Raw genomic sequence first — 17,777 nt, 5'->3', positions numbered from 1 at the left:
CCCGCATGAGTCCGCCGGTGGAAGAAATTGACAACCATCGCGACCTGCGTGGAAGAAAATAAGAAAGCGCCATATCCCATAAATCTATGCTATGGAAGTATAGCCGTATAGCATGTAACACGACCGATGCGGCTGCAAAGGGGCCGCGCTGAAATATTTGTATAAGTCAGATAGGTTTCATATGGTAGCAGATTGCAGCATTTTCACAGTCGATAGGCAGTTCAAACTCCATATGTTGTTAGCTTACACTTTAAAGTTATATAGCGCTTATCGTAGCTGCTAAAGGTCCTCTACAACCGCTCCGCCTGAATATTTGTTGCCCTGCTCTGAAAAGATGGACAACAGAGTAGCAACAACGACAACAACGAAATTTCTTCTTTTCGTAAATACACTCTTCAAAAAAGGAAATGCACAGGTAGTATGTAGTTCATGAACGTTCAAAACGCAGCCTTTGTCGATTTGCATTGTTTTCACACTTGTTCAAAAATGTCATGGAGGAAAACAGTAAAGCAAAATGTACATGCATTTTACGGCATTCGTAACTCGTGGTTGTGTCTATAAAAAGGCAAGCATAAGCCAATACTTTGACATTCAATTGTCAACATTTTTCAAGTTCGAAAATGCCGAGACTCAGCGCTGCCGATCGGAACATCGCCAAAGGAAGTATCCGAAGAGGGGAATCGCAGTCTTCTGTTGTACGACATTTCAACGTCCACCACAGCACTATTTGCTGCCTTTATGACCGATACATACAGTTCAATTCCACTGCAGACCGTCCGAGAACCGGCCGACCAAGAGTTATCACCCGTGCACAGGATCGCTACGTTCGACTGTTCCACCTACGTCATCGCAATGCCACAGCTACGGAGACTGCAGGACACATCCCTGGCTTGAGGAGGATATCAGACAAGACTGTCGGACTTCGCGAGGCTGGAATCCGACCCAGAGGACCTGTTTTGCAACAAATCAATCGACAGCGACGCTTGCCATACTTTACAGCCTTAGAATTTCAGAAACTGGAGACGAGTGTGGTTTAGCGATGAATCACGATTTCTTCACCGGCGAGATGGAAGACAACGTGTTTATCGTCATCGAAAAGAGCGTTTTGCCCCACATTGTGTACATGTATTCATCAAATTCGGTGGCGGTAGTGTCATGATGTGTGTGTGTGGTGGGGGCATAGCCTACACCACGAGATCTGACTTGGTTTAGGTTCAGGGAAATTTGACAGCAAATCGCTACATGAATCAAACTCTTCAACCTCACATTCTTCCAATCATTGAGGGGGTGGCCCAGTCGTCTAAGGCGCCGCTATTCGCTGTGCAGAGTTGCGTCCCTTGGGCACGCAAGAAACCTATGATTGTGGGATCGAATCCTGGTTCGCCCCGATTATGTTTCTAGGTTTGTCAGCACCATAACCGTGCTCGTGGGTTTCACCGAAGTGGTAAACGTCTAATGTCTGCATCACTTCGGGCTTTCCTCCCACATTAAGCTGACACGCCGGCGTTAAACCCAACTCACTCACTCAAATCATTGACCGCCAGTGGGAGCTGTTTCCACACGACAACGCTCCACCGAACACAGCTCGTGTCACGGTAGATTGTCTCCTACTGCCAACATCAACGTCTTGCCCACGCCGTCGAGATTTCCAGATCTCAACCCAATCGACCACATCTGGGATGAACTCGATCGATGTGTACGTCAACGTCAGAACACACCACAGACACTCCCACAACTGGCCAACGCGTTACAAGCAAAATGGCGCAGAATTCCGCAGGACAGAATTCGTACATTTATCCAGTCAGTGCCGAGGAGATGCAGAGCCGTGATTGCTGATAGGGGCGGTCATACGAGATACTTAGTTCAGCGCAACCTTGTGGCCTTATGTGATATCACAATGAACAGTTTTTAATGCCCTTTATCGACGACAACATGTGATTATCGAGCTCCAAAATTTCATATTTGTATCTATGATATTCAATTAAATATATCGACTTTATTAGGTACAATAAATTTACTAAAAATCTACCTGTGCGTTTCTTTTTTTTGAAGAGTGTATATAAAACGATAAAACCCTGTCAATAATATAAGAAATGAATAATATTATAAAGAAAAGACACAGTCCATTGTACGATTCCGAGCATATGTTTAAGAATCAGTATGAAATGTTGCTGATACGATGGTGTTTTTGTGTTCTGCCAATGACAACATCATGCACTGGCCCGTGTTTTGGCATACGCTTCGACAGCATCAACTGAGTTTAAAGTTGTAATCACAATCCCAGGTTGTTCACGTTATTGTGAGCCATGTTTAAATAACTGACGAAGGTTGGCAGTCACAAGCAGTGGAATTTACATTATGAGTTGCTAAGTCCGATAACTGAACAACATGGATGAAATGGTGTTCGTGTAGGAAATTGAACATTTTGGCGGTTCCTGAAATGTGAAATATTGTGGGACATTTAGGGGAAACATACTTTTGTCTAAGAACGTTATCCATCAGCAAAATGTACGTGAGTAATTTGATTTCTTTCAACGAGTAGAGTTATTCTTTCTTTGTGCAGACCAAATGGTTCATGAGCAGGAACAGCAAATCTTCCATATCAGTGGTATCATTGGGTCTTCGTCCTTTCTTAGGACCATGGCTGCTGCAGCGTCTTTGGGATACCAGAGACAGACTCAAGACAATGGCGTTGGCAGTTCGTTTATGAGCACATGCGCTTCTTGAAAATGATGAAATTTTAGAAACATGTTTAAAGTACTGAGGACAAGACTTCACTTATTGTTTGCACAAGTGTATATCAATAACAACCGACAAAAGCCAAAGGCATCAAACACGTCCCATTTTAATTCTGGAAACCCAAAAGTCCAGAAACTCTACGCTCTTTGCCCAGTCTCGGTTAAAGGTATTTACAAAATTAAACATGCCGTTTTCATGGGAAAATACCAAGGAAGAAAAAATGAAAAAAAAATTGTTTAAAAACTCAATATTTAGACTATGTCGCCCATGGGCCTGCCCATGGGCGAAGTGTGGCCCATGGGCCTGCCCATGGGCGAAGTCTGGCCCATGGGTAGGCCCATGGGCAGGCCCATGGGCGAGAATATGTTCCTTTACTTAAAACTCATGTTTTTGTTTCGCAAATACATTTAATGTATTCATTGAAGTATCATGACACAAAATTTAACTCATTTTAACTTAATTCAACTATTTTATAGCGATATTGAAATATTTCGCCCATTGGCGAGAAAAAGGTTTGGCCCATGGGCGAGAATATGTTCCTTTACTTAAAACTCATGATTTTGTTTCGCAAATACATTAAATGTATTTATTGAAGTATCATGACACAAAATTTAACTCATTTTAACTTAATTCAACTATTTTATAGCGATATTGAAATATTTCGCCCATGGGCGAGAAAAAGGTTTGGCCCATGGGTAGGCCCATGGGCAGGCCCATGGGCGAGAATATGTTCCTTTACTTAAAACTCATGTTTTTGTTTCGCAAATACATTTAATGTATTCATTCAAGTACCATGACACCAAATTTAACTCATTTTAACTTAATTCAACGATTTTATAGCGATATTGAAATATTTCGCCCATGGGCGAGAAAAGGTTTGGCCCATGGGCAGGCCCATGGGCGAGAACATGTTCCTTTACTTAAAACTCATGTTTTTGTTTCGCAAATACATTTAATGTATTCATTGAAGTATCATGACACAAAATTTAACTCATTTTAACTTAATTCAACTATTTTATAGCGATATTGAAATATTTCGCCCATGGGCGAGAAAAAGGTTTGGCCCATGGGTAGGCCCATGGGTAGGCCCATGGGCAGGCCCATGGGCGAGAATATGTTCCTTTACTTAAAACTCATGTTTTTGTTTCGCAAATACATTTAATGTATTCATTCAAGTACCATGACACCAAATTTAACTCATTTTAACTTAATTCAACGATTTTATAGCGATATTGAAATATTTCGCCCATGGGCGAGAAAAGGTTTGGCCCATGGGCAGGCCCATGGGCGAGAACATGTTCCTTTACTTAAAACTCATGTTTTTGTTTCGCAAATACATTAAATGTATTTATTCAAGTATCATGACACAATATTTAACTAATTTTTACTTAATTCAACTATTTTACGGCGTTATTAAAATATTTCGCCCATGTTTTCGTCAGTCCCTTTCAAGCATCAACTAACTGTTTGCAAAGTATATTGTATCATGTGAAATATACTTTATATTATATCATTACATTACTATTTAAAAAGGGCATTTGGTTGGATGTTTCCTTTAGTTCTACAAATTTCACCTGTTTTACATATTGTAGCAATCTTTAATGAACCCGGCCTTACCTCTCAAAACGTTTTGACAGTTTATCATACGAATTCATGTGCGAGTGCTCCAATTCATTGGAGTTGTTTTCCACAACATTAAATTTTAGTTAGTTTATATTTCATTTCCCGTTTTATGTCCCGTTGATACATCACACTGGGCAATTACGTGACACTAGGTATGCAATATACAGGTACGCGTGCGCGTATTTTAATGAAAAAAACTATTCGTCTTTTATTGCATAACGTTTGGCTGAATATCTTACATTCTAACGAAATCTCGAAATAATTATTTAATTACATGCGGTTTCGAACTGACCAGTGGGAATTATGTTTTAATGCGATTGAGGAAAACGTGAGTGAATATTGTGACACTAAAGCAACTTTTAACTGCATTGTCACTTTTGGTATGAAAATGGTAACAGTTCAGAAAAAACAACAGCCTTCTTATGATAATTCTCATTAGTACGTTGTATCTAATAACAGTGTCGGCCTTATTTACAGGTGATTCTACAATACCTGCTCTCGGTCAATTACGATCTACCACACCACGCGTGAATAAACAGTTCTGCAGGTGTTGCTGTGGGCAAATACCTAGCCTGAAAATGTTTATTTTTTTTAGGATACATGTTTTACAAATGTTCGTTGATATGTGGATATATTAAGCACAAAGACAAAAAAATGGTTATGAAAGATGAATTAGTGCCTTGATATATTCATCGAGATGTGTATCATCGTTTAATGGGGTCATTCAATAAACGTATGTTTGGAGGAGATATCAAAGGAGCCACCCAATATGCACAGTGTCGTCCGGTGAACTACCAACCCACCCTGTCCATTAGAGTTATGTAATCGGTACACAAATATATTTGATGCGGTGTCAGTGCGGAAGGAGTTTGAATTACGTCCGCCACTTGCCACAGAAATCCTCAAAGTATAGAAACAATAAACAAGGTCAATCCGTACTAATTACCTAGTGACGCACGTAACAACGACTGTCAATAGGGAAAATGGTGAAAACAAATTGAAATAGATTTTAATAAAACATTATTGTACTAAATAACTCGCAAAAGCGGTGCCTAAAATTGTTTGACCGTGTTATGTGTGTTGTAAACTGACGAATAGCAAGTAATTGTCATGCTGTACGCATGGTTCCATATGCAAATTCAGTTATACAACCGGTATGAAACTGAGAACTGAGATACCAAGTACAACCTGCATTCACACACGGTAGCAATATACTTGTGTGTATGCCCTCTCCTCTACAAAATCTATCACTAAAGTATCTGCATTGTAATAAATATAGTAATGATAAAACTTGGTAATTTGGTAGGTCTCCTACAGATATGATTTTCATTTTTTTTACACCTTTGATTGATACGGATTACGTACCTGTAGTCTAGTCACTGTCTCTAATGTATCTGCTTGTTAGAAATTTCAAATGTCTTGTTGTAGCACTGTTCCTAAAATACGGCAGTTTCTTTTATCGGGTATAAATAGTTGATTCGTCTTGTCACGCAGTCATTTTTACTTGATCGAATGATTTCCACACAAAAATTACGGCAGAGAGTTTTGTATTTTATTATATTTTTAGAAGATTTTAGAAGATGCTTACATCACTGTATCTCAGAACGTAAAACTGATAACATTCAAACATGTAATTAGTACACAGTTAATTGTTACATATAATTTCCTGCATATTCCTTTTTGAACAAAAAGCCTACATGTATACTGATATCGGTGTCCACTGTTAAAAGGGTATTAGTGCAGTCAGCCATGGTAAATAGAGAGACAATAATAAGGTGATTAATTATAGTCTGTTGCAGAATATGCGGTATAAGTGTAGTCATTGATACATATACACATTACACATATACAGATGAAATACACGATATGATGCAGTGCAAGAACAAATTAAGATACGGTTTCTATTAAAAATGATTATACGATTTTGGATTTAATTAGCATGTTTAAATTTTCAGGCCAACACGGCTGAGATACAGCATCGGCATACTCAACTGGAGTTGTGTTCTGCCGGTCGTAAGTTCATTGTTTGACTGAGCACACTCGTGTCGGGGTTGCGCTATTTTCTTCTCTTTGTTGGCAGCCTGCCACCGGTCTGAATTTTGAGAAAGGTCTCAGCATGGGACTGTTAATTACTTCTTAATGATGTCTATAAGCTTACAAACTTGTAGATGTTGGGTGCGGTTAGGACCAAACTTTTTCAGCTCAGAGTGTTAGTGGTCCTGGAACCCATAGTGTCAAACAGGTTCTGCACAAAACGTCCATCAGATTCTACTGTTCAGCAACATTGTCACTGAATTTCAGAACTCTGGCATGATATAATAATCAAGGATTTCGAAGGTGAACGAGGGGAAAGGCAGACGCACGTGGATTTACCCTCAGGTTATTATTGTCTGGAGTTCACATTTTGGGGCATTTCATATACTAATTGAACAGAGTTCACCTGCACATGTCCACTTTAGTGATACAGACTGTAACCAAAAATGCAATGAGCCGTAGCTCTTAATCCCTTATAACAACGGTAACAACAACCAGGGTGAGGACACAGTAAGGTTAAACCGTGTCCAACAGACAAACTGAGGTGGCTATCTCCCATCAAGGCAGCTCTGTTTTTAAGCGCATAGTTATGTTTTTACATATTGAAATAAAAGGAATTTAAAAAATCATATTTAACAAACCTACACATTACCAAATACAAAACTTTATAACCCTTTCTAGACTTCGTTCCAATTAACCTGGATCATTCAACTCGCTCGCGAAGGTCGTATGCGACTTTAAAGTGAATACGTCTACAGTGTACAAGTAACTTTTAACTGTATCATATATACTCACGACAAGAAATTATTTTCGTTCCTAATTCGAATGAGCACATTCTGAGGCTAAATCTGCAAAAGGACAGATAAAATATTTCTTTGTACAATGCAAACGATCGGACGTAGCGGCTGATAATAGAGACAATGATTTAATAATCTGCAATATATCAAGTGTTCTCGTTCAATCTATTGTACATATTGAAGTGATTGTAAAGTTTCAAGGAGTACTAAAATGTTGTGGTATTATGAATGTATTTAGAATATGAATAGCGAAAAACAGTCACCATATCGGATGTACATGTATAACTTGTCTTCCAACACCACGCTTGTGCCGAGGCCCATGGTCATAAAACTAATCGGTCCCATAAAAGGAGCAAATAGTTTCGCAGATACTTCTTGCTATGGTTCACTCCCAATTGTCAGACGACCTAATCATCAGTCAGACCAGTCAAGTGTGACCAGCGTACCTGTCTGGTTTTGGCTCCTAATTACTGAACTGCCCAATACTGTCATACTGTGGGTAGAGTAAGCGGCCTCGTTGAGTGATACAGACTAACCAGATTATGATTGTGTTTGTAAGTTGCGTTTAATCTGTGTCGGGTTGCAGTTGTTTTATTAGTCAAGACTAGGGGTAGTTTTTTCAATGAAACCTTTTAGCCGTTGAGTTTGTTTTGCATTCATTTCATTAAATACATTGTTAGGTAGAATAATAACACGTTATATGGATTAAACATCTCCCTAATCTGAGTATAATCTCACATGTACTCTAAGTACCGTACTATATTACTTTGCGGAGACACTGAGTATAATTTTTAGGTGGCATTGTATGCTGTCTGATGACTTTATACAAATCCCTGCATTCAATAGACCCGTGAAGATCTTCAACAAACCATTCTTGGCGTAAAAGGGCGACAGCGCTTGTCGTAAGAAGCGACTACCGGGATCGGGTGGTCAGGCTCGCTGACTTGGTTGATGCATGTCATCGTATCCCAATTGCGTGGATCGATGCACATGATGTCAATCACTGGATTGTCTGGTCCAGACTCGATTATTTACAGACCGCCGTCATACAGCTGAAATATTGCTAAGTGTGGCGTTATACAACTAACAAACAAACAAAACACAAAAAGAGAAAGTGTATGAGTACTAAAACTTGCACTAGATATGCGTACGCTACGTACACACATGAGTCCCATTCGACAGTCTACAACACACGAATAACTGTCAAACAAGTTTGGGTACCCCTTCTGTTCAGGCAAGTTATTTAGTTCGATTAATTTTGTATTAAAATCCTTTTCAATTTGTTTTCATCCTTTGTCCCTATTCCATGCATGTTTATGTTGCTACATCTTATTGCTCATGTTTCCAAGTATTGTAAAACACTTTAATGTTTCTCCTTCTTAATCTAACGTTATAACATTTCCGGTCATTGCCATCATCTAATACACAAGAGATGATACCAAGACATATTTTGTTCGGTTTTATGGTCTATGCGGTCTTACAATTGATTTTATTAGTCTTTAAATCTTATGTCTAGTAAATATTTTCACAAACAGGGCTGTTAACTGATATACGGAATGTGACATCCAGTTGAGGACTGAATACGACGTACGTTAGTCTGGTAACGACATTTCTACAATAATTTGTTGAATAAACCGTTAATACGCCAGTTGTGACAGGGATGATGGTATGGTAGATGTAGCAGACATATTGACAGCCGTTGTTACGAGAGTCACTAGGTTATTAGTACGGCATTGGCCTTGTTGATTGGTACTATACTTTCTGTGGCCACTGGCGGACGTAATTCAAACTCCTTCCACACTGACATCGCACCAACTATATTTGTGTACCGATTACATAACTCTTACTGACAGGGTAGGGTGGTAGTTCACGCGAAACGGACGACACTGTGTATATTGAGCGGCTCCTTTGATATCGCCTCACAACATACTTTTAATGAAAGACCAATTAAACGATGATACACATCAGGATCGCGGAGAAAATACAAGCATCGTTCGCGTTGAATATATATATCAAGGCACAAATTCATCTTTCATAAACTTTTTGTGTCTTGGTGCTTAATATATCCACATATCAACGAAAATATGTAATACATGTATCCACAAAAATATACATGTACAGGCTAGGTATTTGCCCACAGCAACACCTGCATAACTGTTTATTCACGCGTGGTGTGGCAGATTGTAATTGACTGACAACAAGTATTGTAGAATCACCTGTAAATAAGGCCGACACTGTAATTAGACACAACGTACTAATGAGAATATGAGAATTATCATAAGAAGGCTGTTACGTTTTTCTTAACTATTACCATTTTCATACCAAAAGTGACAATGCAGTTAAAAGTTGCTTTAGTGTCACAATATTCACTCACGTTTTCCTCAATCGCATTGAAACATAATTCCTACTGGTCAGTTCGACACTGCTTGTAATTAAATAATTATTTCGAGATTTCGTTAGAATGTAAGATATTCAGCCAAACGTTATGCAATAAAAGACGAATAGTTTTTTTCATTAAAATACGCGCACGCGTACCTGTATATTGCATACCTAGTGTCACGTAATTGCCCAATGTGATGTATCAACGGGACATAAAAAACGGGAAATGAAATATAAACTAACTAAAATTTAATGTTGTGGAAAATAACTCCAATGAATTGGAGTACACGCACATGAATTCGTATGATAAACTGTCAAAACGTTTTGAGAGGTAAGGCCGGGTTCATTAAAGATCGCTATAAAAACATGAGTTTTGAGTAAAGGAACATGTTCTCGCCCATGGGCCTGCCCATGGGCCAAACCTTTTTCTCGCCCATGGGCGAAATATTTCAATATCGCTATAAAATCGTTGAATTAAGTTAAAATGAGTTAAATTTTGTGTCATGATACTTCAATAAATACATTTAATGTATTTGCGAAACAAAATCATGAGTTTTAAGTAAAGGAACATATTCTCGCCCATGGGCCAAACCTTTTTCTCCCCCATGGGCGAAATATTTCAATATCGCTATAAAATAGTTGAATTAAGTTAAAATGAGTTAAATTTTGTGTCATGATACTTCAATAAATACATTAAATGTATTTGCGAAACAAAATCATGAGTTTTAAGTAAAGGAACATATTCTCGCCCATGGGCCAAACCTTTTTCTCGCCCATGGGCGAAATATTTCAATATCACTATAAAATCGTTGAATTAAGTTAAAATGAGTTAAATTTTGTGTCATGATACTTCAATAAATACATTAAATGTATTTGCGAAACAAAATCATGAGTTTTAAGTAAAGGAACATATTCTCGCCCATGGGCCTGCCCATGGGCCTACCCATGGGCCAAACCTTTTTCTCGCCCATGGGCGAAATATTTCAATATCGCTATAAAATCGTTGAATTAAGTTAAAATGAGTTAAATTTTGTGTCATGATACTTCAATAAATACATTTAATGTATTTGCGAAACAAAATCATGAGTTTTAAGTAAAGGAACATATTCTCGCCCATGGGCCAAACCTTTTTCTCGCCAATGGGCGAAATATTTCAATATCGCTATAAAATCGTTGAATTAAGTTAAAATGAGTTAAATTTTGTGTCATGATACTTCAATAAATACATTAAATGTATTTGCGAAACAAAAACATGAGTTTTAAGTAAAGGAACATATTCTCGCCCATGGGCCTGCCCATGGGCCTGCCCATGGGCCTACCCATGGGCCAGACTTCGCCCATGGGCAGGCCCATGGGCCACACTTCGCCCATGGGCAGGCCCATGGGCGACATAATCTAAATATTGAGTTTTTAAACAATTTTATTTTCATTTATTCTTCCTTGGTATGTTCCCATGAAAACGGCATGTTTAATTTTGTAAATACCTTTAACCGAGACTGGGGAAAGAGCGTAGAGTTTCTGGACTTTTGGGTTTCCAGAATTAAAATGGGACGTGTTATCACATCTCATTGCCGTGTCTTATGGTTTCAATAAAAGGCGGCATGTGTCATACTTATATGTATAATAGTTTCTTTCTCCTTTGTATACTGATATGTTCAAAGTTGGGTTTTTTCGGGTTTTAATGTCGCTTAATTCAAAAGTCAGCAATAATCCAGCTATATCACGGTGTAAGGAATCCTGTAAGGAATCGTTTCTGGTCCAGACAAACTAGATTGGGAACGGGAGTACGATGAAACACTTCGTCAACCGTGTCATCGAGTCTGTCACTTATATATTTCTGTCGCTTATGACAAGCAGATATTTCTAACAGTCTCACAAGAAAAGACGGACTTGTGACACTCCGTGTTTTTGTCACTTTCTGTCTTACTGTTATGTGCATAGTTTACTTCTACCACGAACCAGTGGAACATAGTGGATTCATCCTCAGTAAGTTCCTGCAGAAATCACCGACTATATGTTGATGTGATTTATCTTGACGTACAAAAGTCGCTATCAATTGGTGATGATACAAGGTGTTCGCAAGAAGATGAGCGTGCCATACAATGGTGTCAAACGTGCGTAATATAGTTCAAATCAACCATCGGCCTTTCAGCAAGTACATACAATATTACGTTGTATTATTGATATCATTTGACATGCCACATGTTTACAAAATCGATGGGAATGACACTTCACCATATAGAATAGGCGACTACTCTCAGTGGTAAAACATCACGTGGACCAATCAGAAGGCCGTTATTTGGAGGTATCTATATAAGTTGCCATCGATACTGAAACAGCGTCAGTTGCAAGTACACTCTGGGTCTCGCATCACAGTGACAATGAACGTCTTGGTTTCAACTGCTGTAGTTTGCCTGATTGTCAGTGCAGTGCACGTCACTGCAAACCTTGGCGGCAGCAGCTTACTTGGTTACATAAAGATTTACAGTCCTGGTAAATCTAATAACAGCACAGGTACTGGATTCCCAAGTAAGTCCTTACAATATTCGAGTTTGGGGCTAACCATACCAGTTTTAGTTTTTTGTTTTAGTGATACTACCAGTTGCTTCATTATAATATATACATATACGGCTCTTTCGGTTTCAAATTCAATTTCAGAAACGCGCGGTGCCTCTTGCAAAAACGTTTCTCAGACACCGCATTTGCACATATGGCATATCGAAGTGAAGCTGAGTCTTTGAGCCACCCGGAAGTATTATCAGAACTGACTTGACTGTCGCTGAATCAACCTGTTCAAGCTTCACATCGCTCTCGCTTTTCGCACATTGACGATAGAGCGATAGTTAAGTCCAATGTTCCAGCGTTCATGTCATATGTGACATGTGTGCGTGTGTCGTCACGTTTTCCTGTACCGAGAGAAGCCAGAAGCGCGTGACGGACACGGACGGAGCACGGATTCCATAACCAATAGATCAACTCCGTGGTCTGGTGGATAGAGCGTCTGCCCGGCGACCGTACCAAAAACATGGTACTTGTTGTTTTCCCGCCTGGCGCCCGGCATTAAGGGGATAAAACTAGGACTGGTCGGCCCGGAGTCTGAGTGGGGTATCCATGTTAAACTAGCCGGTGTCTCACTAGATGTCTCACTAGGTAGGCTAGCACTATAAAGCCGTCGCTAGTCCGAACTAGCACAAGCGGCTACACACTCGCACGCACGCACGCACACATGCATGCAGATCGCTATATAAGTGCAGTAATCTTGAAAGCGACGTTAAACCCAATTTCACCACCTCACCATAACTAATAAGGTTTCAAACGTGCATCTCCCAACTTGCCAACTTGTATGAGGCGTAGAGATATCACAATACAGCCAAGGACGAGGCCTATTTGGGAATCATTCGAGACCAACTCGTCCCATTCCTGGGCAAGCCGAATGTAGACTAGTGTCCCTCTCGAAGGTTTCCATATTGGCGTATGAACATGAGAACTACTTCAAACAAGAACGAAAACTCTTATTCTACCCGCGACTTCGAGGACAGTTGATATAGACGTTTCTCGCTTACTCCTGTTGTGAAAGTGTTGAACCTCTCTTTTATAAATACTAGTATATTCTTTTGTACAAATGTATATTTAGCAAGCCATTGAACTCATTCATTCTCAGCTGTTCATCTTTTATTTGCAAAGTATTAATGCTTATATAAGATATTAAAATTTCTTAAATACGAAAATCACCTTCGTCTTGTAAGTTATTTTACTGACAAGATGAAGGTGATTTTCGTATTTAAGAAATTTCAACAAAGAGATTCTCAGACTTATTTAGTTAAACGTGGCAAATTTGACATTGTCTTTTCAATGCTTGAAACGACATTTTTAAATAACTCATTTATGTCATGACTGAATCTGGCCTTTTTGGACAGCGTTAACAAATACAATACACATGTTATATGGATGAATTACAAATAAATTATGAAGGAGTGCCATATCTACCATGTCTTAAAGATGTATAGAAGTGTTTACAAACACATACCAGCAACATAGTGAGACCATGTTAATATTTAAATCCCTTGGGGATCCCCAAGTACCGCTATGCCTGTCGTAAGAGGCGGCTCGGTGAATGGGGTGGTCAGACTCGGTAACTTGGTTGACTGGTGCCAACGTATCTCGACCGCGTGGATCGTTGCTTCAAATATCAATTACTGGCCTCGATTATATACGAGCAGCCGTCATATAGGTGGAATATTGCTTACTGTGGCGTTTAACAACAAACAAGCTTTAATATTCAAGTCTCTTATAAATTTAAGTGTTAAACAGGAAGAATTACAATTATGTAAGACATGTACATATTCAACATGAACGTATTCTTCTTGATACGCTGTGAAGTGGTAGATAACTTGAATGATGTTCATTGACAATGTTTGTACAACATATAAGCTAAATAAGATCTTTATATATTTATTTTAAATGAATAAATGTTTCAATATCATGTGCATGTGTCAACTGTTTTTGGTTATTACGAGAGAAACATTTCTCAAAGAAACATGACAATATGTGTCGTTCCACTCGTTCCAGATTTCGGTGGTATGTGATTATCATTAAAGAGTAGCATACATGGACTGATTTACCCGAATATGTTCTTGCAACAACATGAGAGCAATGTATTAGAAACAGTATATACAGTAAACTACGTTTATAACGAACACGCTTATAAGAAACTGAAACTTATTTTTTAGCCCCGACCATTTGTTGTATAAATGCTATATATATGCTTATAACGAACTACGGTTATTACGAACTAAACTTAGAGGTCCTTTCGGGTTCGGTACAACCGTAGTTTAGTGTATACGGAAGCACATTTACTAAGAAAATATTGTTTGCAAATACAATGTGCCAAATATTATTCAATCATCTGTACTATTGGCCATGAGACCAATAGTACAGATGACTGAATAATATTTGGCACATTGTGAAAGAGCGCTTCAATTTATATTGGCTTGGGACCGACTGTCAGCAAGGTCATAGTCACAAGACATATGTCTGTATTTTTAAATCATTTGAACAACATCTTTTGTTAAAGCTCTTCTTATTTTACAGTTGTAATCAATGATAGATATTTTTCAGGTTGTTGTAAGGATTTGTGGATGCAATTTATATCTAGTATTGGTGAATTATATATACAATCTGATACCTAAACAAATCTCTGGACCGAATATTTCCAGCATGTGTTTGATTTAACTGATATACCTGTGGTTGGGGACAACCTGGATGAGGCAGACAATTTTACGAACAGCCATGATATTAATGAGTGCAGTTACTGTAATGATGATGTTATGGATAAAATGCTAAATGCTGATATAACTGAAGAAGAAGCTATAAATAACTTGAAACTGGGTAAATCGGCACCTGAAATGGTGAAATGTTGCAGCACTTCAATCACACTATACCTAACTATAGTTTTTAATAGGAATATGCATAGCGGTGTATTCCCTAACGAGTGGACAAAGGGTATAGTAGTTCCTCTGCATAAGAAAGATAACAAAAAAGATGTCAATAATTTTAGAGGAATAACGCTGATGGATGAATTTGGAAATATGATGACAAAAGCTTTAAATGAAAGACTCAAGACTTTTGCGGAGGTTGATGACACAATTCCTGAAGCTCAGGCCGGATTTTGAAGCGGATGCATTTTTATTGGTGGTTTTGAAGGATCTATATGCTCAGATTCAGTGTGCTGTCAGCACATAAAAAAAACTCTCTTTCAGATTATTTCGAATCACTGAGCGGCGTTCGACAAGGGTGTGTGTTGAGTCCGTTTCTGTTCACGATGTTTATCCTTGAATTACAGTTTATGATAGAAAGTAGTGATTTGCGAGCGATTTTTATTGGAGAGGAGTTCATAGACATAGACTTTTACTATATGTAGATGATTTGTTTATATTCGATGATACAGTTATAGTTCTGCAAAGAAAAAAATATGTTTTGTCCTTTTTTTGTAAAATGTGGGGACTTGAAATTAACATGTCTAAAACCGAACTTTTGGTTTCAGAAGAGGTGACACTTTAAGGTATGATGAACGATGGGTTTTCAATTATCAACGTATCAGTGTTAGTACGTACTATAGTTATCTAGGTGTTCTGTTTTCAAATAGAATGTCTAAATGCATTGATACCCTCACGATTTTTTTTATATTGTTTGATATTACGACAAAGCCCATTCTTCTTTATGGTGCGGAGATCTGGGGCTGCAAAGCTGGTCAATTTGTCAATTTTTTTATACTAATCTTTGTAAATTTGTTTTAAGAATAAATAATAAATATGTATCAAGCACAGCAATATTGGCTGAGTGTGGAAGATAGGGTTTGCCTGTGGATTATTATATGAAGTGTGTTAAATACTGGTGTAAACTTATAAGAATAAATGATGAAAGATATCCCCGACAGTGTTATTTGTTAATGAAGAAGCTGGATGAATGTGGTAGAATTACTTGGGCAACTCATGTTAAATATTTACACGACATTTATGGATTTGGTTACATGTATGTGTGGCACGAGCAGAATATTGGTGATGTTAATTGTTTCTTGCAGCTGTTAAGAGTCTTGTAAAGTAAGGTATTATTCACACCTTAGGATATGATTGGATATGGAATATTATGTTACAGCTTTCAGAAATAGAGACCTTAGACGTATACTGTGCCTGTTGAGATCACCTATACGGAGTAATCTGGGCAGAAGAGAGGATATTGTTTATTCACAACGCTTTTGTCACCTATTTAACAATGGTTATATTGTGGACGAAGTCCATTTTGTGTTTGTCTGCCCGTTTTACGCATCATTGAGACAACAGGTGAGGTGAGGTGAAATGGGGTTTAACGTCGCGTCCAAGATTATTGCACTTATATAGCGACGTGCATGTACGTGTGTGTATCTGCTTGTACTAGTCCGGACTGATGCCGATTTATAGTGCTAGGTCACTGAGATACCATGCCGCAGTTTAATATGAATATACCACTCAGACACAGTATACTGACTCCGAGCCGACCAGTCCTTGTTTTAGCCCCTTAATGCGGAGCGCCAGACAGGGTAACAACAAGTACCATCTTTAAACGTCTTTCGGTATGACACGGTCGGGGATCGAACCCCGGACCTTCCTCTCTCCGGGTGGACGCTCTACCACTAGACCACGGAGGCGGTACTAAGACAACATAATATTCCTGTAACATTTTATAACAATCCATGTATGAATACCTTTGGCAATCTCTTCAATGACCAAATTGGCTGTATACTCAAAAATATAGATAAGTATGTGAAGGAAGCTCTATGATTACGTACAAAGACCTAATATTATACACTAAGTATTGTTTTCAATGTAAATTGCCTCAGTTGTGTCTTACTATATGTAACTGAAATGTTCATGGGTCTATGGCCTCCCATACATGAATAAACATATGTAAGAACTAAAGACATTTCTTGTTCTTTCCATAAATGTATAAAACATCAACTAACAACTCAACAAATAATACAAATACAGTTACATCAATCACTAGAAATACTTGTATAAACGAGTAAGTGTATTTTACTGATGATGTTTTAGAATACATGGGATGTTACCTTGATGACGCCAAGAGGATGATCGGTGCTACTTGGGTTACGCGGAACGACATGACCCATGGGTGGTGTTTAAATTATTGCAGGAAGGGTCGTCACAAGTATGCAGCGTTGCAGGTCAGCTTTATAATTAAGCATATCCGAATGTCATAAAGTTTAAACGTAAAAATGCATCTGGCTAACTGCTGACATTGAATTTGATATTTCATGAGTCTTGTGAAGGGGCGATTTTCATATTTTAAAATGTTCTCTGGTTATGAGATGCAAAGTCATAGTTTTTCTGTTTCAGTTCTACAGCTATTGCTTCTGTTGAGACTCTGATGTATTCTGGGACTTACACTAGTTTTAGCCCTTGACGAAGTAGAGTTGTCTTGTAGTGTATTGTAAAGTGATTATTTTCTCTGTTTCAGTATTTCAGCTATTGCTTCTGTGGAGACTCCATCAACATAGAAAGATATCCAAAGAAACCGGAAAGTGACTGCAATCAACCATGCAGGGGAAACAGAAGTGAGATTTGAGGCGGTTCATGGAGAAATTCCCTTTACATGATGTTCTAAAAATAAAACATTTATTAAACATTGAACTTTTCACAATCATGTCAATTT

General features: G+C 38.4%; 1 protein-coding gene across 1 annotated transcript; it reads left to right on the top strand.

The window, feature by feature from the left end:
• Positions 1-11,901: 11,901 nt before the first annotated feature.
• LOC124118276 (putative fungistatic metabolite) lies at positions 11,902-17,762 on the top strand. Its single transcript, XM_046480384.2, has 3 exons — positions 11,902-12,101; positions 17,159-17,289; positions 17,583-17,762. The coding sequence occupies exons 1-3, from the start codon at positions 11,954-11,956 to the stop codon at positions 17,688-17,690; spliced, it is 387 nt and encodes a 128-aa protein (XP_046336340.2). The 5' UTR covers positions 11,902-11,953; the 3' UTR covers positions 17,691-17,762.
• The last annotated feature ends 15 nt before the right edge of the window (positions 17,763-17,777 follow it).

This window comes from Haliotis rufescens, unplaced genomic scaffold (assembly GCF_023055435.1).
Source record: "Haliotis rufescens isolate VD_foot unplaced genomic scaffold, xgHalRufe1.0.p SCAF_7, whole genome shotgun sequence".
Taxonomy (NCBI): Eukaryota; Metazoa; Mollusca; class Gastropoda; order Lepetellida; family Haliotidae; genus Haliotis; species Haliotis rufescens.
Note: the sequence above shows the minus strand (reverse complement) of the source record. Positions and strands in the feature narration are given on the sequence as shown.

Coding starts and splice junctions, on each gene's coding strand:
- LOC124118276 (XM_046480384.2), top strand. CDS start 11,954: ATGAACGTCTTGGTTTCAACTGCTGTAGTTTGCCTGATTGTCAGTGCA. Junction 12,102..17,158: donor CACAGGTACTGGATTCCCAA/GTAAGTCCTTAC, acceptor ATGATGTTTTAG/AATACATGGGATGTTACCTT. Junction 17,290..17,582: donor ACAAGTATGCAGCGTTGCAG/GTCAGCTTTATA, acceptor TCTCTGTTTCAG/TATTTCAGCTATTGCTTCTG.